Source organism: Pogona vitticeps, chromosome 4 (genome assembly GCF_051106095.1).
Source record: "Pogona vitticeps strain Pit_001003342236 chromosome 4, PviZW2.1, whole genome shotgun sequence".
In the NCBI taxonomy this organism is placed as follows: Eukaryota; Metazoa; Chordata; class Lepidosauria; order Squamata; family Agamidae; genus Pogona; species Pogona vitticeps.
In genome coordinates, this window is record NC_135786.1 from 101,314,625 (window position 1) to 101,340,940 (window position 26,316).

At 41.5% G+C, this 26,316-nt stretch overlaps 1 protein-coding gene across 7 annotated transcripts; it reads right to left on the reverse strand.

Annotated features, from left to right (window-relative positions):
* Window positions 1–233: 233 nt before the first annotated feature.
* HENMT1 (HEN methyltransferase 1) lies at window positions 234–15,017 on the reverse strand. 7 transcript variants are annotated; one of them, XM_072998047.2, is made up of 7 exons: window positions 14,882–15,017; window positions 13,157–13,281; window positions 10,157–10,269; window positions 7,006–7,140; window positions 6,486–6,668; window positions 3,980–4,154; window positions 234–1,800 (listed from the first exon to the last, which is right to left on the reverse strand). In XM_072998047.2, exons 2-7 carry the CDS (start codon window positions 13,271–13,273, stop codon window positions 1,363–1,365), a joined length of 1,161 nt encoding a protein of 386 aa, XP_072854148.2. In that variant the 5' UTR covers window positions 13,274–13,281; window positions 14,882–15,017; the 3' UTR covers window positions 234–1,362. The 7 variants fall into 7 exon arrangements, with proteins under 7 accessions (XP_072854148.2, XP_020640360.3, XP_020640359.3 ...); XM_020784701.3 differs by having other exon boundaries at window positions 14,794–14,924; XM_020784700.3 differs by having other exon boundaries at window positions 671–1,800; window positions 14,706–14,931.
* Between the last annotated feature and the right edge of the window lie 11,299 nt (window positions 15,018–26,316).

The following is a 26,316-nucleotide window of genomic DNA, read 5'->3' on the forward strand; positions in this document are numbered from 1 at the left end:
AGTTTGGTGGGGAAAGGGCCTTCTCTGTCACTGCTCTGAGTCTGGTACCCCCCTTCCACAGGAGACCAGACTGCCCCCAACTTTGCTCTTCTTCCACAAGCAGATGAAGACTTTCTCTTCAGGCAGGCCTTCCTTCAAATGACTAGTTGAGAAAGGGAATTATTTTATTCTGTTTTACTTGACCTTTTAATATTGCTCTTATGAGTTTTAATATCTGTAAAATGCTTTTAAAATTTTGTAATTATTTAGCTTTTAACTTTGTTTCTTTCAATCTGTAAGTCTCCTTGGATCCTTTAGGAGAAAGGCAGCATATAAATATTTTAAATAAATAAAAGTCAGCAATTGTCAGCAGCCCCAATCCTCACCATAATAATCTGGCAACTATTTTTGACTTTTAAAGCACAACCTCCCCCCAGGCCCAAGTTTCTCAAAGACACTACCAGGGGAAAAGGGAGACCTAGGGAACTGAAAACAGGGTATAAACATGTAAATTAAATGCTTCTGGGGCCCAATTCAGGTGACATCTGACCCAATGTAACACAACAAGATTTTGGACAGTGAGTAGATAAGGGATGTGAGCTTTGGTAGAACATAATTTCTGGTTTATGTTTTTGCCCATCTTATAGAATATATTTCCTTTGCTCATCTGTACTACAATCACTTTGATTTGCTGGTCTTGATTCAAAGGCTAGGTGAGATTGTAGCTGGTGCTTTGTGTACGGCTTACACTGGATCAAGAAATCTTTTGTTTTCAAGCTATGTTCATGCCTTCTTTTTCCATGCTGTATGTCAATCTTGCAGAAATCCAATGCTGACACTGCTTACTGTGAATTACTCAAATACTGTATGTTGTTGATTCACTGAAAATCAGTTCCTAATGTGTGTTCTAGCGCCACGTATATCAGAAATATAGCGCCGCCCAGAAGCCACTGGTAATGGTGCGGCTAAAAAATATTATAAATAAATAAATGAAAAGCTTATTTACTTTGTCTACAAAAAACATTGAATCCTTATATTCATGTTCTGAAATATTAAGTATAGCATACTTTGACACAGACCTTCCAGAGGCCAAAAAAGTATTATGCAGATTCAGTAATAATTACCTTTTTTACATCAAAACATTCACTAAGCAAACTGCTGGAGACTACTATCGGTGAAACAGCCCTTAAAACCCTACACAGGCCTTACCCATTTCCATCCAGTAGAGCAGCACCTAGCCCCTCCCCCTTTCATTGCTTTTTCACCATGAAAAGTGGCATGTTGAGAGGTTCCTATCTGTTATTTTTAAACAAGCAACCAAAGGCGTATACAGTACTAATCATTAGACTTCTGTTAGGGAAGCCGCAAAATCAGCAAATGTTTTTAGACGCATTGGTAATTCTCCTGCTCTTCATTTTCATATTCAGTATCAATCAGCACTGTAGATCCATCACTGCTCAGTGCAATTTTGCCAGTTATGAGCTTATTAAGTGTTTCAAGGTCACCACAAAGTTGATTCACTTTGGGAAAAGAAAAGATCTTTGCAAGAGGTACGTAAGCAGTGCTTCCATTAATAAATGGCTGTGTACTTTTACTGTCCCCATCAGTTTCCAAAGGGTAATCCAGATGTCTCCAGAAACAGTGGAATGACATAGATGCAAGTTCTGTTTCACGCGAATCATCACAGTGCTTTCCATACATAGCATTTCTGTAGGATAATAGTTTCTTTGCTATCATATGAGCTGTCCAAACAACTTCACTGACTACTGCATTTTGCAAATATTTTTCATCCTTAAGACTTGGATACACAGCTTTAAAAACCTTAAACACAGAAGAAAAAGCAACATGTTGATATAGTGCAATTCAAATATTCAAAACCAATCAAGTCTCATCAATTTAATCAACACAAGCAGCAAATAATTAAACATTTATTTAGATTCACTCTTGCCCTCCATTGAAAGGCCTGTTCTGAGATACAAAGGGCTTCCTGCTGGAGGCACAGAATGAGATAGTCAGTTCTCCTTTCACCGCAGTGCTTGTACCAAACGTCCTACTCTAGATGGCTTCATAACTGTCAGAATAGGATTGGATGTGCTAATGACAACACAGGAAAGGAGAACTGGAGAAAACTGCTGCCCTAGCCATTTCCTCCAGTACCAACAAAATTTCAATGAGCACAAGTCTGGAGACAATGTATTCGCGAAAGCTTTCACGGCTGGGAATGGGTTTTTCAGGCTCTTAGACCGTGTTCTGAAGGTTGTTCTTCCTAACGTTTTGCCAGTCTCTGTGGCCGGCATCTTCAGAGGACAGCACTCTGTGTTCTGGTGCCACAAGGACCAGGGATCACTGCACACAAAAGACCAGCTAACGACACCTATCAATCACAGTGACAGATCTCTCCTCCTTATCATAACAATACACTCACAACAAAAACACATTGATCACCATAATCACCCATCTCCCAAAAATGACAAAAGCTGATTTCACAGCCATAAATACTCAACTCCCAAACAAACTGCACCAGAGCAGAGTGCTGTCCTCTGAAGATGTTGGCCAGAGACTGGTGAAACGTTAGGAACAACCTTCAGAACATAGTCTAAGAGCCCAAAAAACCCCACAATAACCACTGGAGACAATGCTAGAAGACAGAATACAGTATTTAACTTCTATGTTCTTCTGACCACAGTGACTTACAGCATAATAGCTGTTATGCTTCTTGTACTTTTGAAAACCATCAAGCTCTGCCTTTAAAAAAAGAAAAGCAAGGCCTATGTGACGTATAATATGAATAAGGCTTCTTGCCATATTGGACAGAGTTTGCATAAAATTAGCAGGACACTTCACATACAACACTATGATTGTTTGCAGATCAAAGTAAGTCCTGTTGAATTTAACAAGATTTGTCCCCAAGGGACTACTCATAGCAGCTGTAGGCAACTGATAGTCCACAAGCTTTCTCCCAAGGCACACCACTTTCAACCCTATTTGGCAGTGTAAGAAAATGCTACTCTTCCTTTAATTCTGCTAGTGAAAATCCTATCAAATATACAGATCCACTTCCAGATATGCTCACTGCCTTAAAATATCTGCTTTCTGCACACTTCATTTTAAAATGAAACTGTGTGCTTGAAAGCACTGGCAGGAGGAATTTTGGGGGGAAGTGATGTGGATCCCAACCACCATATTTTGCTCACTCCATTTCTACAGGACTGATGTACTAAAGCACCATGTCTGTGCAAGAAATAGCCTTTAAGTTAAACGTAATGTGAAATCAGGTAAATATAACTTTCATTTAAATTTTAATTTACAATTTAAATTAATCTAGATTACATATTTAGAGTAATCTGCTTAATTCTCCTACTTTCATTTTTTTCACTGCTGTTACAGTGAAATTAGAATTTTATACTGAAATGCTCAAAACTAATCTTAAGACACAGAAAGCTAAATCCAACTTTAGGCCTACTTTAGAGTAGTCAATAGGCTTACTGAAATCAGCAGGATGTAAGCAAGTTGTGAGCAAAAAGACCATTCATTGTAGTGGATTTACTTTAAACAGGACCAAACTTGGATTCAGCCCATTGGCAGGAACTTCTGTATTATACTCTAAACTAGGCTTTCATATACATTAAAAAGGTACTTTATACTTAATCAGCTGATAATGCTTTTGTACACTTTTAAAATGTAAAGTATAATAATAAATATTTTCCTTTCTGAAAAATGTGCTGGTCATGAATAAAAATTTAAAGTATATAAACTGATAGGAGGAATTGTTTTCATACTCTGGTTGCCATTTTAAACCCCCAAGCACCTATTTATGCCATTGGTTCATCAATCAAAGAAGACATTTATTTGGAAGTACACTTGAAAATCAATACAATTTCCTTCCCAGACATTACTGAGCAAGGCTATTTGATGTTAAAGAGATACAACAATTGGAACAACAATTTTCTTACAAAACAGTCCTTTCTTAGTCCTTCTAGGAAGTCAGAGATCTACTTACAGTTTTATAAACACATTCTTGGTGTTTCTCAAAATGGGCATGCTCCCCATTCTTTAGATAATTTCTCACAAATACACCAATTTGTGTACAAAAACCAACATCTTTTCCAGGAGGTGGGGCTCCTAATCCAGTAAATTCCACTGTATAGTCATAGCGAGCTGCAGCATCAAGGGCCCTAGATTTATACCAAAATACTGTATCAAAGTAATTTAGAAGGATTTATTCCAACTAATCTTGTCACATTTACCAAGCATGTTATACACCCCGTTAGAATTTTCTCTGCCTATGGCAGTATGTTTAGATTATGATCATTGTAATGAGTGTTCTGGAATTAATCTCAGCATATACAGCAATTACGGATAAACCCCTATCACTTATTGTAATGAGAAATAAGCAATTTGACACCACTTGTGAAAACCAGTATGTTTCCTTCAGATTACACACTATCATTAGGAAGTAATGTGTAAATAAAATCTACATTAATGGTTCTAGATATGGCATATGAATACATTTGGCAATACTAAAATTTTAGTAGACTAGTAGAACTGGAGTGCCACAGATAAAGAGACCACAGTAATACTTTTTATTCAACAACCATTCAAACTTTCAACACAGTCAACTTCCCATAATGTACGCTGAACAATGCAATTCTTTCTATGTGACTCAATACCCCTTTTTTCTCCTAACATTTCTGTGTCCCTTTTGGGGTTCAACAATGATATTCCAAATGTTCTTCAGGATGCAACAGGGAATTCACATAGGCAAGGCAAGGGGTACTACAACAGGAATGGCTTATACAGCCCCACCGAACATAAGTGGTCAAACTCCACCCTTCTCCTTATTGTGCTTTCCTGCATAAGGGGTGTTTGGCAGCCCCTTTTCCGAATCAGGGGCCAGTCGAGCACAGCAGCTTCTTGCTCTCCCAGTGAAATAAGTTCTTGTGCAAGTGACATCTCTCTCATCGCTATGATTCCCGCCCATACAACGTTTTTCCTGGGAGTTGAACGGTCTGTAATCTTGCTGCCTCCACCCAAACTGAGCTGCAGTGCCTCAGGACACTGCCAAACCCAGCCAGGGGCAACTTGGAATCCTCAGGCTGAGTTTTCCACCTCCCTGCTCCCCACTCGTCACCCAAACTATCATATTTAGTCAAAGTAAGTCAAGGGAGCTGCGAGTCAAAAAAGCTTGGGAACCAATGGTCTAGGCCAGTGGTTCTTAACCTTTGTTACTTGGATGCTTTTGAACTGCAACTCCCAGAAACCCCAGTCAGGACAGCTGGTGGTGAAGGCTTCTGGGAGTAGCAGTCCAAAACTCCTGAGTAACCCAAGGTTAAGAACCAGTGGTCTAGGCACTCAGGTTGCTAGTTTCCCTTTCTAGGAATTTTCTTTAACTATCTCTTTCCATCCTTGCCATGAACTTCATTTTGCTTCCCTAAATTTACCAAGTTTACTTCCACTACCTGTTCCTTCACTGCAACCTTCCAATCTTCCCCCTTATCATCCAAACTCCTTTTTTATAAGCCACTGCCTCCCATCTTTTTCTCCTCCTCCACTCTTACTTATCCTCTGGGGCAGTGATGGCGAACCTATGGCATGTGTGCCACGGACGGCACATGGAGCCCTTTCTGCCGGCACGTGAGCCATAAGATGCCAGATTGCTGCTCCCCCCCCCCAGCAGCCAAACCTGAGAAGCTTTGGCAGGCAGATCTGGAGCAGCTGGTGCTGGCAGCGGATCCAGACTGGGGTCTCGAGGCACCTGCGTGCCGAGATTCCCCCTTTCGCCACCACTTCCGGTTCCACCGCCGTTGCAGCACACCGCCCGCTGTTTGTTTGTTTTTTTCCCCAGTTTGGGCACGCAAGCTCAAAAAGGTTCGCCACCACTGCTCTAGGGGCTGCATTTTCTCACTCTACCAATCTATTTCCCTTTCCTGTATCTCCATCTTTTGTTGTTTCTTCTAAAATGATTAATGTCTCCCCTGCAATTACTGGGTGAACCTGAGGTTGGAAACTCCAACCCTGTCTTCCTGGTTGTCTGTCTCACAATCACCTTATAATTCTATAATTAAATTTAAACTATTTTTACACGGACTGCTGGTTCTTGTATTATAGAAGTAAACATGGGTGCAGAGACCTGGCAGGAATGGTGGCCCGAGGAAGGAAGCAGAGTGATATGCAAGACCAACACCACTGCATCTGCATTTGAGAAATTTCCTGGTTTTTGCTTGTCAAGACGTTCACTTTACTAAAGTGCATATGTAATTTTAAAGGTCCAGGGGTTTAAACAAAGGAATAAGATATTTAGAATAAAAGTGGATTACCTATCATATTGTGGCACATGCACTGCCATTTCTAAAATAAGCAGTAGGGTACAAATGGAAAACTCCACAATAACATCAGAATGACAGAAGCTATCAACATTAAGGGTAGGATCATTTTACTGCTCTTTAACCACAACCAAGTCTATTAATTTGTGATTGCCAAAGATACAAAACATAGCATGAACTCACCAGCTTTGAAATTGTGCTCGATTCCATTCAAATTTATGATCTGGGTGTCTGAATGATGTTACAGTTGAAAGCAAATGATTAAATTCTGAGTTTGGTGTGCTAATTATGATCATACTTGGAGACATAAACCCAAATACAACTTCTGGAAATTTCTCCAGTTCTTTTTCCTCCAGATGTTCTATTCTGAAAGGAGAAGATTACAAAGATCTTATTTCCCTGATCAAATTGAGGACATCTCCTTTAAGAGAATAATGAAAGTACACAGAGTTATAATAAGCTGATGTAAATTTATCTTCTTTATATATACACCAACTCAGTTTGCTTCCCTCTTTCACATACATTTTTCTACCATTTCCTCCAAATATAAGACAGCATACTTTAATTTACCAGAAGTTCCTTCCAACTAAGAAAGAGGGTTTGCAGTATATATGACAAAAATGTCTGTTTTATCAGCAGATCTGGTTTTTAGAGAAAATTTGGAATCCTCTTTGAAAGAAACTAACCAGGTAAGTATACTCACAATTCAATACATGTTATCATGTCAAAGCCCAGCATGCACGGATCTTTGTGAACAACTGAACCTTGAAGAAGGATAACTGTCAGAGATCTCTCACTTGGCTGGAGATAGTCACCAGGAAGAGGCGACAGCATATGCCTAGAAGCAAAGAGTAACTTGTACAGCATGAAAAAACCCTGATACAGTAATTGTTTCTGCTCACATATTCTCCTTCTCTCTCTTGCATCTGTGCTTCCCAGCTTATATATTCAATATAAAATAAGGTTGTGCAAATACCGTATTTTTCCATTTATAAGACACCCTGATATATAAGACAACCCACACTTTTCTAACCCCAAATTAGAAAAATTGGGCTTAGCAAAAGGAGAGGGAAAGCAGTGAGCAAAGGGCTGCAGGACCCCTTTGCTCACTGCTTTCCCTGCCACTTCCTAAGCCCCACCACTGGCTTTGCAGGATTGCGCAGCAGGATTGCTTTGATCCCTTCCCCCTTCCAATTATTTTGTTCTCTCCTCAGCTTAATTCCGTGTAAAAGAAGACCATCAATTTTAGTCTAAAGATTTTAGACAAATGTATCATTTTATACAGTGGTGCCTCAACTTATGAACGTCCCCTACCTATGAACATTTCGACTTACGAGCAGCTCTGCTCACAAAATTTTGCTTCAACTTACGAGCGGAGCTTTGACATAAGAACAGAAAAAGGCGGAAAATTCAAATCATTGGTGGCGAAAAGGCTGTTTCTTTGTAGCTCTTTCGCCCCAATGGTTAGGAAAAAGGAGGCTCAGCCTCCCAGGCTTCCACCGCCACCACTGGGAGGCAAGCCGCTGGACCATCCCGGGCATGCTCAGCCTCCTGGGCTTCCACCGCTGCCGCGACCGCCACCAATGGGAAGCCTCTCTGGCATCCACCGCCGGCTGCACAATGTGACTGCTCCGTCCTCCAACGAGGCTCTCAGACTAGCAGTCACCGCTGACTCCTCAGTCCCTGCCGCTGCCCAGTGTGTGCGCCACTCAGGGACCAGCCGCCATGCCTTCAAGATGCTTGGCAGAGGTGACTCCCCTGCACCCGCCAGCCCCGCATGTAGGGAGGAGGGGCGCCGCCGCCAAACTTTGCCCTGCTGCGGGGGGGGGGGGGAAGGCTGGCCGGGGGTGGTGGTCTGCCAGACATGGACATAGACTGTAGCCTGGCCAACTTTTGCCAGCCCGTCTGGGAAAGCTGGTGCCACGGGAGGAATATGCCAGGGCTGGCCAGGTGCACTCCGGTTCTCTCGGCTCTGGGGCACCTAGGCTCCCAGCACCCTGTCCACAAGAGTGCCCAACGACCCGAGGAAGGGCTCTTGCTGCTGTGGGATGATGGGGCGGCGGAGAGGAGGAAAGGAGGGAGCCTCGCTCCTGTCCCACTCGGCTGCCTGTGCATCCCCGCGGGACTTCCTCCCTGGACAGAAGCCAGCCTTCCCCCTGGGACGGTGAGGTAATGGGAGGACTCCCGGAGGCTTCCTGGAGGCGGCACTGGAAGCCCGGGAGGCCTCCTGGTGGTGGTGCCAGAAGCCCAGGATGCCTCCCTGCAGCGGTGCTGGAAGCCCGGGAAGCCTCCCGCCAGTGGTGGCGGTGGAGCCTGGGCTGGGCAGTGGCAATAAGGCGCTGCTTTTTGCTTTTTACTGTTTTGGTTGGCTTTTGCAGGGTGGGATTGGACTGGTGGGGTTATGTTTATGTTTATTTTCGGATTTGTGTTGTTTTTTGCAGCCCCAGGGGCTTGCAGTGTTATTTTTTTATTTTTTTAAAATGCTGGAACAGCTTAATCCCATTCCCATGCATTTCAATGTGAAATGGTGCATCGACATATGAGCATTTCCACTTACAAACATCTTCTGGGACAGATTAAATTCATAAATTGAGGCACCACTGTATACGGAAAAATACGGGTACAGTACTTCATATTAAATATTTAAACTATGAAATTCAATATTGCTTAGAATTTAAACCATTAAAGTGCAACTAATGTTTCAAGTCTCAAAGAATCAGATACTGACGTTCACTGCATCTTCAACCTCACCAGCAACTTCAGTGTTTGCCCTCAATACAGACAAAGAGATTGACATATCACCTGAAGTCATTAGGTCTGCACAATTTCAAGGCAAAGCAGAAAAAAAAAATTAATCCCATCTGTTTACTCTCTATATTCCTTGTTTCATGTATGTTATACTGACAGCACGCACAACTTATGGGACAAATTATTTTCAGAAGATTTTGTTTCTTGGTACAAACCTTTAATTTGCATTTTTCAACTGGAAACAGCCCAACAGTTTTTGAGATGGTCTCAAAAGCTTTCAAAAGTTTTAAAAGAGGAAGGACTAATGTGCAGATACCATAGCAAAGCTTGACAGGCCAGAAACATTCCTGCAGATCTATCATAGACCATCTATTAATATGTATTGTTTAAGGCACATTAATATTTTTGACAAGGTGAATTCAACCAGAATTTTTTTGTTTCACATGTAAAAGGCCATGGTATGATATTAGACATATCAGTTTTCTTCAATTTGCACTTATTTCAGTGGGCAATAAGGACATCTTATTTACTATCTAAATATTACATGACAATTTAGCTAACATGTTCAGTGAAATTAACTGAAATAAATACAGTATTTGGAAGAAAGCACCATTCATTCACTTATTGGTTATTATTGAACTGATACTTTAAGCTTGAAAATAAAGATCTTAATGGCTATGAAAAACTTGCCTGTAGAATGTGAAAGAGCAACTAGCAAACAATGGTAGGCGTGCTCTTTTCTCATTCTGATGTGCATGTATGTGCTATGTGCCATCAAATAGCTTCTCACATACAGTGACGCTAATCGAGCTTTCAAGGCACAAGAGATATTTTAAAAATACTTCTAAAAACCACCACCTCCTAGTGAGTTTCTGCCATTCTATCCACTGGTTCAAATCCTTTAGCTAACTCTTAGTCTTTTGTTTAGAACTGAGCTGTTAAGTAAGAAGCCTCAGGAATCTTTCCACCTTCTTTTTAAAAAGGGGGAAACTAAGCTCTTCATATTCCTGCTTCATCCTGTGCCATCTTTTTATACTTATATATGAGATTTCTAGGACATTAAAAGCCTGCTTTAACAAAAGAAAAAGTGCATTCTTTCTCCTTACATTTTCTCCTTCATCACATCTTCATTGATATCTAGTCCCACGAGTACTTCAATGCAACGGCAGAATTTCAGCATCCAGAGCAACCTGCAGTCAGCACATCCCAAATCTGCCACCTGTCAGTTAGAGTGTGTTAACTCAGCAACCTAATAATCCATATTTTTAACCCAGTTGACTTTCAGGTTGTTATATACTTCACCAAAATATTTATAATGTAGGAATCAAAAATCCCTCTAATTTTGGGCTTATGAGTACTTCTATCATGTAAGGTACAATGGTGAGATCTGGCACCACTAGGAAAAACAGCAAGAAATTTAGGCTAAAAGAGGTGTAAACTGGTGATTTTTCGTACATCCGTGCACGCAAACAAACCTGGCTCACTTTCCTGGTGAGCCAGGTTTGGCCAGTGTCTCCTAGTTGAGGTAAGAAGGAACTTAGGATCACAATAGGAAAATGAAAAAGAAGAGTAAGATGTGAAGTTTCTTGTATAAGTGCAGGCAATAATCCATTTTCCCCAAAGCATCTTTAAAAATAACTATTATGCCAGACAGGTCTATTCCATATTTAGATACCAGTACAAGGCAATGATAATTTACTATGGCAGAAACACACTCCTTGTTCCCAAATAAGCTAGCTACTTGCAACTAAGCATCAATAAAAAAGATGAATTTAAACTGCATAGTCTGTGTTTCTGGGGTCAGGCCTTTTCCATTCTGCATACCTTCCATCAGGGAAGTGCTTTTGTAATAAAGACACTGTATATTCCAAGCAATGAAAGCAATTATTATGTATATTCTTTAAAATAAAAAGCTTTTTCCAGACAGAGAGATACTACATGCAGTATTAGATAGGCTTTTGTACAGATTGGCAGTTACAGATTTTGACTGCATTATACCTCAAGTAACTTACAAAGTATGAAAAAACGCACATACAGTAGTACCTCGCAAGACGACGACCCTGCTGAACGACGAATCCACATTACAATGACTTTTTGTGATCGCTATAGCAATTCGCAAAACAGTCATTCCAATGGGGGATTTTCGCTGGATGTCAATCAGGTCCGTGCTTCGCAAACTGTTTGTTCACAAAACGACGATTTTTCCGGCTCTGCAAAATGGCTGCCCTGTTTTCCGGACCCATGCTTCGCAGGGCAGCCATTTTTACAGCTGATCGGCGCTCACAAAATGGCTTCCCTATGGGCAATCTTCGCTGGACGACGAGATATTTTCCCCATTGGAACACATTAAACGGGTTTCAATGCATTCCAATGGGGAAACTGATTTCACATGATGACGATTTCGCTAAACATGCAGGGCACCACTGTATCAGATTTTACACTGTTGTTGTTGTTTAGTCATTTAGTCATGTCCGACTCTTTGTGACCACATAGACCAAAGCACGCCAGGCCCTCCTGTCTTCCACTGCCTCCTGGAGTTGGGTCAAATTCATGTTGGTAGCGTCAATGACACTGCCCAACCATCTTATCCTCTGTTGTCTCCTTCTCCTCTTGCCCTCACACTTTCCCAACATCAGGGTCTTTTCGAGCGAGTCTTCTGTTCTCATGAGATGGCCAAAGTACTGGAGCCTCAGCTTCAGGATTTGTCCTTCCAGTGAGCACTCAGGGTTGATTTCCTTCAGAATGGATAGGTTTGTTCTCCTTGCACTCCAGGGGACTCTCAAGACCATGCAGACCTTTGTGGACAAGGCGATGTCTCTGCTTTTTAAGATGCTGTCTAGGTTTGTCATCGTTTCCCTCCCCAGAAGCAGGCGTCTTTTAATTTTGTAGCTGCTGTCACCATCTGCAGTGATCATGGAGCCCAAGAAAGTAAAATCTGTCACTGCCTCCATATCTTCCCCTTCTATTTGCCAGGAGGTGATGGCACCAGTGGCCATGATCTTAGTTTTTTTGATGTTGCGCTTCAGACCATTTTTTGTGCTATCCTCTTTCACCCTCATTAAGACGTTCTTTAATTCCTCCTCACTTTCTGCCATCAGAGTGGTATCATCTGCATTGTTGATGTTTCTTCCGGCAATCTTAATTCTGGCTTGGGTTTCCTCCAGTCCAGCCTTTTGCATGATGTGTTCTGCATATAAGTTAAATGAGCTGGGGGAGAATATACAGCCTTGTCGTACTCCTTTCCCAATTTTGAACCAATCAGTCGTTCCATACCCAGTTCTAACTGTTGCTTCCTGTCCCACGTATCGATTTCTCAGGTTGTCAGGCACTCCCTTTTCTTTAAGAATTTGCCATAGTTTGCTGTGGTCCACAGAGTCAAAGGCTTTTGCGTAGTCAATGAAGCAGAAGTAGATGTTTTTCTGGAACTCTCTGGCTTTCTCCATAATCCAGCACATGTTAGCAATTTGGTCTCAAGTTCCTCTGCCCCTTCGAAATCCAGCTTGTGGGAGTTCTCGATCCACATGCTGCTGAAGCCTGCCTTGGAGGATTTTGAGGATAACCTTGCTAGCGTGTGAAATGAGTGCAATTCTATGTTAGTTGGAGCATTCTTTGGCACTGCCCTTGTTTGTGATTGGGATGTACACTGATCTTTTCCAATCCTCTGGCCACTGTTGAGTTTTCCAAACTTGCTGGCATATTGAGTGTAGCACCTTAACAGCGTCATCTTTTAAGATTTTAAATAGTTCAACTGGAATGCTACCACCTCCACTGGCCTTGTTGTCTGCCACGCTTTCTAAGGCCCACTTGACTTCACTCTCCAGGATGTCTGGCTCAAGGTCAGAATTGTCTGGCTCAGATTTTACATACAATACACAAATCATCCTGTGCCAACCACTTTATACAGTATTCAAGTTTTAGAATGTACCATACTTACACTCTGGGAAATTATTCTAAATGCTGTGTGCTCTCCATTTGTACATATGTAGGCCCATTATTCTTAAGTGTGGCAAACAGGTGCAGAACTATCCTTTAAACATCCACATCCACCTCTCTAAAGGAGTGAGCCATAATGAAAATGTATGTTTTTTTAAGAAATATTTACTAACCTTTTTAGGTTCATGCTTACTCACTAACTGTTTGATAAACTGATAACGTTGTTTGTACAGTGGTGGTGTAAATTTAACAGTCCTTATGACTTCATTATCCTTCAGCTTTATATCCATTGTCAATACTAAAAACAAGGGACAGAAATAAATAAGCACAGCAACTATTTTGCAGATAGGAATTTTTGTGCATGTTTCTTCATAATACCCATATGGCACATTCTTCTTTCTTTTAAGTCCAAAATCTCATTTTGATCCATGACATTTTAGTTCCCTGTATACATATTTTTTCACATCCCCCCTACTGCAAGGAATTAATCTACAGCTCTTGATACAGCATCAACACTTGCTTTAAACCCTTGCAAACTGTGGTACCAATGCATTCTTGGAAACCTTTATTTTTATATGATTAAAAAGTAATGTAAAGATTACTACCATCTACTTCTACCCATATTTTTTTGTTTTAAAAAAGCATAGAAATCTGTCTTAAGCATATGTATGTGAAAATATTATACTGAAATTGATACATTCTGAATAAAGCTATCAATAAGGTGCAAATGTTATTTTTTAGTTTATAACTATAATTATGAATAAACTCAATTTGCCTCTGAGAAGCAAAATCACCTTTAATATAGCACTTAGGCACTACACTTGCTGTGAAAAAATTGTTGGCAAATCAACAAGAAGACCAACAAAACTGTCAAAAATGTTATGAAAGGGATGTTGGCAGATCTCCTTTCCTCTGATATGCCAGGTTTTATAGGACTTACTAAAATTATGTTGATCCTAGTCCTAGAGTGCCTGCAGAATATGGGGATGGGAAACCCTTATTCTGGAAAGGAACAAACTCTGGAAAGGGTTGCCATGATTCTAAACTGACTTGACAGAATTATCATTAAAGATTCTTGCTAAACCTTTTCTCAAACTATTATTGCATACATGAAATGGAAAGTGAATACTGGCCACTAGAGGGGTGGGACAAATTTTTAAATAAAAATATTAAATACTGGTTATTACACCTACACATCTCAAATTAAAAGACTCATCTTCCAGTCATCACTTTCTGCCCTAAGATACAACCATAGTCAGGATTTAACAAGCAGGGCGAACCTAGAGGAAGTCTTTTGGACCTCCTCCCCATCCAGGAAGATGAACACTTTTGAGGGGAAGTAGTGACCGAATTTTAACTCCACACTGACTTCTACACTGATCTTAAACCTTATTACAGTATTACTATTTTCTCAACAACATCATAATTTCCATTCCGTGTTTTTTTTAAAAAAAGATCTCTCGGAATTTGATTATTCCGGCTTAAACGACCCGAAAGGCTCTCCTGAGCAACACAACATACTGAACGCGAATCTCAACTTCTCCTTTTCCTGGTCGCTAAATAACGATTAACCTCCAATGCCAGAGGAATTTCCCCCTCACATCGTAACACCGTACGCCGCCTTGCATCCTTTGGAAGAAAGGCGGCATATACATTTTTAAATAGTCTCACCAGCTGATTTCCCCCCCCCCTCCACCTTACGACCTCTCTTTCCTTTCTTACTTTCAGGAATCTAGTCCTTTTAGCACCTCAGCCATCAACAAACGTTCCTGGAATTCCTTCTGTTTTACTATATGGCGACGTCACGCACTTATCTACAGGTCTGAGGCTTCCTCCAATGCCCACAGACGCAAACCGCAGGCCTTTTTCTCCCTGGCGCTAAAGGCTTGGCCTTTTACCTCCAACACCCAAGGTAAGCAGGCACCACGCACTCCTTCCCGACCTAACTGAGAGCGTTTATGACGCCTCGCCTACTAAGACGCCCGCCTTCTCCTTGCCCTCGCGAAAATAGAGTCATGAGGCCGTCTTTTCCCCCCACCCCACCCCGGCGCGCGCCCCTTTTTCCTCCTCGCCAATTATATGCGTCGGCTTCCCGTCACGTTCTCCTCGCTCCCTCCATTTTGTTTTACTCGAGTGGAGCCTGCGCAGAAGAGCGCTCTCCGCAAAGCGTTGGTAGGGTGTGAGAGTGTGCGCCTGTGGCAAGCCCCGTGTCCTGTTGTTGACGAGGAGCTGCAAAAAAAGGGGGGGAATGGGGCCCCCCGAAATGAGCCTGCCTCTGACAATTACTGTGATTTTATAAAGGGCAATTTCTTCATAACTTTTTTTTTAAATAAAAGATGTTTTAATTTAGACCCACGTTCCTTTATTCTGAAAGTAGCTCGCAACATATATACTGGAATGGAGTGACCCGATTAAAAAATAGGCTGGGTTCCTGCATCTTTAGTAGTTGTTTAAAAACTGACATTTCAGCAGGTGTTGCTTTTAATGCAAACTACAGCTGTTGAATTTTCCATCTCCACTACCCTAATGCTTTCTTCTGTCTGTTCACCCTCTACAAATCAAAAGACATTTCCTGGATGTAAGCTAAATCGGACTAAGATTCCATTAAGTAGGCAGGGCGATTGCACAGCAAAAAGCAGCCTAGCAGAATGGTAGAGGGTCGAACTTTAAATTCTATTTCACAATTTAATACAGATCATACAGTAGGAAAAACGAGCGGAAAGGGAAGGCAGGTTGTTTTTCCCTTGCCATGGGAATCCCAAAGTTCTTTCAATAGCTCTTGTTCTGTAGGAGGCCACAGCAAAGGCCGTTTGTACCTCTGTGCAGTCCCAAAAATTAATTGTTATACTCTTTATTACTTAGAAAAAACCTTACCAATTATTCCACATTCTTCCAATTGCATAGTTTAAAGAAAGCTGATTTCAGGAACAATGCAATCCTATGCATAGTTACTCAAAAGTCAGTGTACTTATGCATAGGCATCCTTCAGTCTCGAGAGACTATGGTAACATGCTCTGAATCGAGGAGTGTCCTCTCCAGAGCATGAAGCCTGGGTAAGGTAATATGGAGGATAGGCTGTTACCCAAGCAGCAGATCCCCCCTCTCCACATTGCTGAAATGGTCCAATGGAAAGGCAAGAGCCAATACAACTGGTTCCAGCAACGTCGCAGGAGTTGGCAGAACGACACATGCTGCCTTCGGGACTCCAGCTCCGGATTTTGCCTCGAGGTTAACTCCTGAAGCCTTTTCCATGAGTGGATATAGCCACAAGGCAGTGGAGGTTTGAAATTGGAGTTTTCCTTCTCCTAGATGGGCTGCCTTCCATGGCTGACGAGCCCCACCTACCCGGCAAGAGAATGAGAATCAGGCTGGATAAGGTTTTTTTAAAATAGATTTTTTAAAAAAAATAGAATTTTAAAAAATAGAATTAAAAAAGATTAAAAAATAGAATTAAAAAAGAGATTTAAATCACAATTTAAATGAAAAAAATCATTTTCATTTAAATTGTCAAAAATCTTTCAAAGAAAAATTAAATCGTGACTGAATTGATTTCATGCCAGTCAAACCCACATTGAAATGCTGCTGGAATTGTGGGAGAAAGTGCTACAAAAATAAAGCAGATAGATTTTTACATGCCTAACTGGGGTGCAATCTACATCACAATCTAACCCACCTCCCTCGTTAGCTGTGTGATTGCAGAATAAACTACAGTACTTAACATGAAGCAATAGAGAACAAATTGCTAAAAGGTAGGAATCAGGATGTATTCTGTTAAATGCTTCAGTCACTTCTGGAGTTAAAAAGTAGGGTACACAAGAATAGATTGCTTGAGCCTCATGATTTGTTTATAATGCTCATTTTCAGTAAATGTGTTTTCTAAATTATAATTTTAGTGCATCATGTATCTCATCTGCACTGAAGAAAAATTATAATTGAATATGGCTGCAATGAAAGTAGTATTCAACATAAGAATAATTATGTTGACAATGAAATATTGTTAATATTGATTCTATTTCAATGGCAATCCAACTCCAAGGAACTTCCCATGAAAATATTAGAAGTAGTTACTAAAGCAAAAATTGTGTGGAGGGAAGGTCCTCTGTTTCAGGACCCACTGGACAGTATGGGATAGATCTTGGCTTAACTCTTGCAAGAGTTAACATTTGGGATTCAAATTAGCCATGATTTGTTTCATCAATTTCAGAGGATCTGTTTTAAAATAGTCTATAATTTGAGGCAAATGTGTTGTATTCTGTGAGACTGGAAGCAAGATCAGTTCTCAGTGGAGTGCCGGCTCGTCCCCTCTCCATAGAAAAAGGGGTACAAACTTCACCTGTGGCCTGCCCCCAAAAGACAGAGGCTCCAGAAACAGACCCTGTGCCTATGGACAAAGAACTACAATGGTTGACGGTTGGGGAGAGCGGGAAAAACGATGGCGGGAAAAGAGCAAAAACCCCAGGTGGAAGTAGAGGCGATGTTCGCAGATATAAAAGGGAAGGAAGGGGAACTGCCTCCAGGTTGGGAATGGGTATGGATGCAAGATCTGTGGACGGGGAAGTGGGAGAGACTCTGTGTACCTAAGGAAGAAGCAGATTATAGGAGACGGAGGGAGGTGACACCTCGGCCATCCTATTGGGGTGAGACAGAGGTGAAGGAGTGGAGAAGAAAACTGAGGGAAGAAAAGGAGCGTGTTGAGAGCAAAAGAAGGGAGAGGACCGAATTGAGGGTGATGGAGACCCAGATGAGGGGATACTCAGCAGACCCCTGCACCCTCCAGGGAACCAACCTGGGTGGACTTCCGAGATGAGGACACCATACCCCTACTCGAATGGGAACCTGGATTATTACTGAACTCTGACATGCCAGGAGACAGGCCGGGGCCATGGAACACTGTTGGGGGAAATCCCTTTAAAGAAGAAGATTGGAAACCCCTCTCTGACCCGTTGTTAGGAGACAAAAGTTGGAATGTTTTCTGACACCGTTTTTCTGTTAAATACCGCAGTAAACATTACATTGATTTCTAAACCCCGTAAATCTGTTACTTTCTTTGGCGAAAAGGAAGAGCCATCCTTAGAACCCTCACATATTCTTTCTGCTGTCTTCCCATACAGTGTGGCTCAACAGTGCTTAAGGTTTTAATTTACTAAATAGCAGAACTTTACAGGGTTTTGTAGAATCTTTGTCTACCCAGGTTGTCAAGGTCAGTGGGCTCATACAAAAATGTACTACACTATCTGAACAAGTGCCATCAATTTTTACTATGGGGTCCTGTGCATGTTTACTTGGAAGTAAATCCCACTAGCTGGAATACTGTTAATAACTTCAACTGTGTTAGTCCAACAGTGTAAATTTACAACATGGAAGTCTGCATTTCTTGTTGTGCCCCAAGTCACACAACTGTTGTGTGACAAGAAATACAAGCAGTAACTTTGTGAATAGTGGTGATTTGCTACTGAGATTTATGACATTGGAGTTACACTGGCAAGCATATATACCGTAATCAGATTTAGACTAATATATTCCATAACACTTATTATTTGAGTAAATAATGTTAAGGTTGCTATTTAAGATGGACAAATAGTGCTTCCTAAATGTTTTTGGTTGCACTTCCTATCGATGTAACCAGCATAGCCAGTGATACTGTGTTTCCCCAAAAATAAGACAGTGTTTTATATTACTTTTTGCTCCAAAAACGCATTAGGGGTTATTTTCAGGGGATATTTTATTTTTTTCATGTACAACAATCTACATTTCTTCAAATACAGTCATGTCATCTTCTTCTGGTTGCTGCACAATGGTGGAGGGTAGGATTTCACTTAACTGGTGATTATTTTGGGGGGTAGGGCTTATATTATAAGCATCCTGAAAAATCATACTAGGGTTTATTTTCAGGTTAGATCTTATTTTCAGGGAAACACAGTAGTTGCAGTCCAACCATTCTAGAGGGCTGCACTTTGCCATCCTCCATTGTATGTATTTACCTTACAGTGATAAATCACTTCTGAGTTATCTCCATATAGAAAACCCTGAAAAAAAAGTTGTCATAAATCAGAATTGACTTGACAGCACACTATTATTATTTTATTGGATTTGCTTATGGGTAAACGTTAGCATGATTTGGATGCAATTTGACATATAATGACTCATCCAAAGACAATGGAATTCTAGGATTAAGAATGAATTTCAGCACAGCCTGGAAATCTTAAATCCTGAACAGTATGCATTTGTCTAAACTCTTCTCCACAGTGCTGTAATCACTGGGTGTTGTTCCGTGGTGAAGAGTAGTGAGGTATAGGAATAGTGTTTGAAATCTTTCACTGTGTGACCATCTGGTGTAGGATTGTGGAAGAGAGTTACATGTTAATGTGAAAGAAAAAAAATCACACAGACTATGACCATCTGGTGTGTGTAAAGAAAGATATCTAATTTTGGATACGAGGCTTGGTAACATAAATTGTCCTGACATCGTTGCTAGATGCCGGGGGTGGGGGGGACTGTGCTGTTTCATGCATGACAGTTTTTTAATGTGCAGTATTTACTTCTTGCAGTTAGTTCTAAGCAATGTACATGGTTTTCCTCCTCCCCATGTTATCCTCTGAACAATCCTGTGAGATAAGCGAAGCTAAGAGAAAGCAACTGGCTCAGGGCCACTCACTGAGTTTCATGGGTGGATACTTGAGCTTGGCTCTCCCATGTCCCACTCCCACCCTAGCTCATTCTTTTAAGCCCTGTTGGAAAATAACAACTGGTTTTTATGATTGAAGAAAGGGCAGACAACAGCCTTAGAGCTGAATATTCATAAGGTGGAATAACAACTGCTGCATGTATTTTAAAAAAATCTAGCTACATTATTCTGCCAATCTGTTCCTGCAAAGTGTGAGTAGTGCCTTATTTCAGTAGATTGACATAGGAAGAGTACCGCTAAAAACTACACAATCCCAGGTTATGGTCCATGCTGTGTTTTAAGCTCCTCGCCAAAAAGAAAAAAGAAAAAAAAAGAAAAACCAGAATCAACTGGAACAATCAGTAGATTTTGCTCTCCTTATGTGATAAAAGTATTCTAATATTCTAGGTTTTTACATATTTTTTATGCTTTTTGGCCCATTTATTTTTCCTTGTATTTCTTCAGTCCAATAAATTATTAGTATCATGTGATAAATCCAAATCTGAAATGCCTGGATGATTTTTGTAGCTGCCTATGTTAAATCCATAATTCCATGCCATGTGGTAGAACTAAAAATACATAGGACTATACAATGTTAATTCTCATAACTGATTTTAGCTTTTGTGCATATATGTCATCTTTAAAAAGTTGCCTTCATTCATCTGTATTTTGATTTTTAGAGTGTGACTATAATTCACTGCTTGTTCAATCAGATTTGAAAGTACTTACATTTCCTACCACACATCATACTTTCATTGTGGACCTTTAATCATATTTCTTAGTCCGCTTGCTTTTTATTAACATGAACTTGCTTTTCTTAAAATGCCTTCCTAGGTTTCTTCATTACTGACTTAACTGACTTTTTTGAGTAGCATTTGCAGATTTGTCAGCTAGTGATACTACTGTCTGCATATCAGATGTTGTATATAATGTCTCTAGTGACAATGAAACTGTCTTTTGAATCAAGAAGTGCTTCTCTAAAGATGTGGTCTGAGTACAAATTGAAAAGCAAGGGTGAGATTATACTCCTCTCCATTTCTCTATCTTCTGTTACCTGATCTTCAGCTTTTATTACTGCTTTATGTTGCCATTGCAGATTACCAATTACAGTATTAACAATTAGAAGAAATGGAAAGTCCAAAAGTCTGGTCTGATATGGTGGTCATTGCCTCTTCACAGTCACACTGATCTGCAAAATGGAGATTGCAGACATAGTGGGGAAAGTGTTTTAACATCAATTCACATTTCCTCTCCTATCTGTAATCTTGCTGTAACCTCTTCCATTGTTTGATGAGGTAGAACTTCTGAACTGGTCTATAGAAGCACAAAATAACATGACAGTCTTTACATCAGCAAAGCTAGATACTAAATTTAGATATAGGTTTTAAAAAAGGAGTTGAAGTCAAATTGGTAGTGTCTGTGCTAGGAAATTGGTAGTAGGTCTGAGGGCCTTTTGAAGAAAAAGTTACTTGGGAGTAGATCCCACTAAATTCAATGAGATTACTTCAGGATAAGGGCTGCGCTTTTGAGCAACTTGTTTCCAGATTCCTTAGGAAGAAGGCTGATGGGAAATGGAAGCTCAAATAAAAGAGCATGTATAATAAGTGGCACTTACTTCAGAAGAAAGCTGTGAGGGCCCCCAAGGATCTACTTTGACCAATTCTGTCCACAGCAGATCAACACAGTAGTCAATTGACTAGATGGGTGGGGTATAAATGCAATAAATACATAAACAAACAAACAAACACAACTTTTAATAGAGAAGCCAATCTGTTTTGATAGTACTTTATGAATTATGTGTTTTAATGGCTTTAAATATCTTAAATTGTATATCATCCAAAGGTTAGTGGGTGTGACGATCAGTCCCGCGTCACTCCTGTCACTCATGTCCAGATCTAATTTGCATGAGCCTATGGGAGGAGTGGAGTCTGCAAATAAGAAGGCAGAGTGAGAGTGGCAGTTGCAAGAGAATGGAAGAAAGCAGTTGGAAATAAGAGAGACAGTTGGAAAGAAGATCAAGAGTCGGTCGCCCTGTCATGGTCGGATCATCACCTAATAAAATATAACCTCAACATGGCCCTCCCCCCTCGCAGGGAGCAGGGACCTATTGTTATGGTCCGCCCTCAAAGGCTACTGGATCCGATTGGATTCCAGGATGCCATGAGAGGTGCTATGGCTGACCTGGCTGGCGCTCCTGTCGAGGTTCTGGCCGACAGCTGGTTCGCCGCTGCGGTCAGGGCTGTAGACATGATCGCACCTAAACGCCCTCTCCGACGCAGAGCCCGCCTGGCACCCTGGTTTAACCAGGACCTCCGGGCGCTGAAGCGGGTCAGGAGACGGCTAGAGCGCAAATGGAGAAAGGACCCGACGGATTATAATTGGATAGCTGTTAAGGTCGCCACTAACCTTTACCTGGCTAAGGTAAAGGCTGCCAGTCGAGCATACTTCGCTAACCGGATAAGCGAAGCGTCCAACCAGCAGGCGGAATTATTCCGTATAGTGCGCGACCTATCCGGAATTGGCCCGGGTGATGGGCCTCCCCCTAGTTTTACACCGGACCAATTTGCAGCATTTTTTAAATCTAAAGTGGAGGCCATCCGCCGGGACCTGTCTCCTTTTTTGAATACAGTTAGTCGAGCTGAGATGTCCAGCGCTCCGTCTTGCCCGGCAATTTTTGACTCCTTTCAGCCTGTCACGCCTGACACTGTCGCCAGGGCGCTTGATCGCTGTCGCGCCACCACCTCCTCCCTGGACCCCTGTCTGGCCTGGCTAATCAAAGCAGCCAGGCCTACAACAACGGAATGGGCCACCGTAATAATTAATGGGTCTTTCCTTGAGGGCAGATTCCCATCTGCCCTCAAGGAGACACTCATTAGGCCCATCAGGAAGAAACCAAGTTTGGCGGCGGACGAGATTGGCAATTACAGGCCCGTCGCCAATGTTTCTTTCCTAAGTAAGGTGGTGGAGAGGGTGGTGGCCGATCAGCTTCAAGCGCACCTGGATGAAACAGATGCCCTGGATCCATTTCAGTCGGGCTTCAGGCCGCGCCATGGCACAGAAACGGCATTGGTGGCCCTGTGTGATGACCTACTGAGGGAGGCTGACAGGGGCAAAGTGTCCCTGCTGGTCCTCCTCGACATCTCAGCGGCCTTTGATACCATTGACCACGGTATCCTCCTGGGGAGGCTCTCCGAGTTGGGAATTGGTGGCCTCGCATTGGCTTGGCTCCATTCCTTCTTGGAGGACCGCCCCCAGAGAGTGCAGCTTGGGGAGAGCGTCTCGGCCCCGTGGAATCTCAATTGTGGGGTCCCACAGGGGTCGATCATCTCCCCAATGCTGTTTAACATCTATATGAGGCCGCTGGGTGGGGTCATCAGGGGGTGTGGAGCCCGGTGTCATCAGTATGCCGATGATACTCAGCTCTACATCTCCTTTCCACCTACCGCAGGAGAAGCCGTTCTGTCCCTTCAGCGCTGCCTGGGGACCGTACTGCAATGGATGCAGGAGAACGGGCTGAGGCTGAACCCGGACAAGACGGAGGTACTAAGGGTGGGTGCCCCCACAGTCGGGAACTTAGGAAACTCCCTCTCTTTTGGGGGGGTGACCCCGCTAAGGATGGGGTCCGCAGCTTGGGAATCCATCTTGACCCGGCGCTCACTATGGAATTCCAGGTGACGTCGGTGGTCCGAACCGCCTTTTACCATCTCAGGCGGGTGGCCCAGCTGAGGCCCTATCTTGATGTTGGGGCGCTCACCACTTTGGTGCACGCGCTCGTAATCTCAAGATTAGACTACTGTAATGCGCTCTACGTGGGGCTACCTTTGAGGCTGCTGCGGAAACTTCAGGTGGTGCAGAACGCGGCGGCCAGACTCCTTAGTGGGGTGAGAAAATTCCAACATATCTCGCCCACTCTGGCCGCATTGCACTGGCTGCCCATCCGATTCCGCATCGACTTCAAGGTGTTGATGCTCACGTACAAAGCCCTAAACGGTTTAGGGCCTCGATATTTGGCGGAACGCCTTCTACCACCAAGTTCTACCCGTGTCACTCGCGCGAGCCAGGAGGTGAGGTTGAGGAGCCTAACGCCGAGGGAGGCCCGGAAGGAGAAGACAAGAAATCGGGCCTTCTCGGCGGTGGCTCCTCGCCTCTGGAACAACCTTCCCCCGGACATTCGCGCGGCCCCCTCGCTGGGTATTTTTAAAAAGCAATTAAAGACAATGATGTTTCGGCAGGCCTTCCCCCCCACCCCCCCTTAGCTAATCCTGATTTTCCTTTTTTCTTTTTCTTAGTTTATAATTTCATGGTTGAAAGTTTTCTTCTTTGTAAATTCGTTTTTAGTTATTGTTGTACCCCTGTTGTGAGCCGCCTAGAGTGGTCTATTGACTAGATAGGCGGGATATAAAATAAATAAATAAATAAATAAATAAATAAATAAATAAATAAATAAATAAATAAATAAATAAATAGTCAGAGAGATAATAAGAAGAGTGATAGAGATAAGCTGGTACAGATAAACAGATACATAGATAGAGCAGGTGATAGCAAAAGATATGATACTGAGTTGATTGTATATACTGAATAAATAATATCTGTGATTCCAATATAATTTAATATCCTTCAATAAATAAATTCTGTTGGCAGCAAGTGTCTGAGTAAAGTCTTTTACTTTGTGGATAACAGAAATCCACTGGTGGCAGTGAAAAAGAGAATATCTGCTGATGAGATGACATAGCGTGAGCCTTTATTTGGTGAAGCAAGGGTCACGAGGTAAACGTCACAGTGGGTGACTAAATAATATCTGGTGCAGTGTATGGACAGTGATGTCTCAGGAGATTTGGATTTGAATCCCCACGCAGCAATGGAAACTCACTGTGGGATTGGAATGGGTAAAACCACTCTTTAAACATCTCACTTACTTTGATAGTGGCTAAAACACTAACCGTTGTACAATAATAAAAACTATTCTTTATTCATATTGCAGCATCATTTGAAAAAATTTTCCTTTTCAGGATCAATATTTTTGTTCTAATACACAAGGAATGGGCATACAAAAGACAACCCAAAGTGTTAGCTCCAAAGGTGACGTGTTACGAACTACCATTGTTCCTTCCGTATGTTACATAAATTCAATACTCCTTCTACCTGTCTAGGTTACTGGCCCCGTTTTATTAAACTGAATCTCTAAGTCCAGAAGCAGTATACCTTGGAACTCTATTTTCATTTGGTTTATAGTTTGCACCTGGTGTTTCTAGAAATCCCTAGTTGTAGAGAATGTAAACAATTGTAAACAATGGCTGATAGTATGTGGAATAATTTACCTTTGTTTCATACTCCTGTTGGACCTACCAAACTTGTAATTCACCCCTCCCCTCCTCCCAATACAAAAAGTTTGGTTAAAGAAGCTCCGTCTCCCATCATCTCTCATGTAGAAATAATTGCTAGTATCAAAAAATGAACCCGACCACAATGACTTAATTAAAAACTACAGCAATACAACTTGTACCATACAAACCAGAACCTGTATTAGGTTTGAACATTTATTAGTTAATAACAATCGTGTGCCATTAAGTCAGTTCTGAGTTGTAGCATTCTTTTCCATGGTTCTCTTGATAGAGAGTAGTCAGAACTGGTTTACCAATCCCTTCTTCTAGAGCATTTTGGGACCATTTAGCTTGCCTAAGGCTACCCAGGCTGGCTGTACTTGCAAAAAGCAGAGTGGGGAATTGAACTTTGAAACTCTGCTTCCCCAGCCAGATACCTAACTCACTAAGCCAATTAGCCAGCTTAGTTAATTGACAAAAATCAGGAGGGTAATCAGTTCCTAGTGATCTTGGAGAGAGGGAAATTATTTAATTTGTAGATTTGATAATAATTAATTTGGTAATTATAGTATTGATACTGAAACTGTGATTTATGGAGAATTGGGTGTCACCACTGAATTCTACTAGCACATTTGTTAATGGCTTATTTGAACATGGTATTTTTGTCATCTTAAACTTGCCCTCCCTAATTTCACACAGATGGACTGCAAATCCCAATACAACTGCTGACAAAGGATGGCAGGGCTGAACATACTGGAAACTCTCAGGTTGGGAATAGCTAGATGTTCTAAATCACTGGCTCTAATTTTATAACCTCGGCCATTTTGGTTTGTGACTGATCAGTACCATCTTTCCATCCCAACTAACTTACTGTGTCTTTTTGGTACATAATAGTTCACTACATATATCACTTGCAATTATTTTGAAGCAGGAACTGTAGTCCTTTTAAAAGTATTTTAGTGCTTGTTTAAAAACTTAGTAGTTGCACTTTGGAATTACACTCTGCACGTGAATTGAGATAGGACCTTCTTTTTCACACACCTTGAATTTTGTTGGCCCTGAGCTTTGTTTAGCTCCCTTTTCTAAAAATTAAACAGTCTAAACATGCAAAGGAAGGGATATGCCTGTTCATTTTAGCATTGTATTAAAATGTAACACTGTAAACTCATCAACTAATATGACCTAATCATAAACTAAAGTGAAGAAATAGTCCTATAACTACTTGCATTTGATGGCAAAATTAATATCATAGCTGATTCTCAAGAGACTGATAAATATGTTATTAGCACCAAGAACAGACATTGTGAGAGACTCGAAGTATTTGACTAAGGTATACATAAATACATAA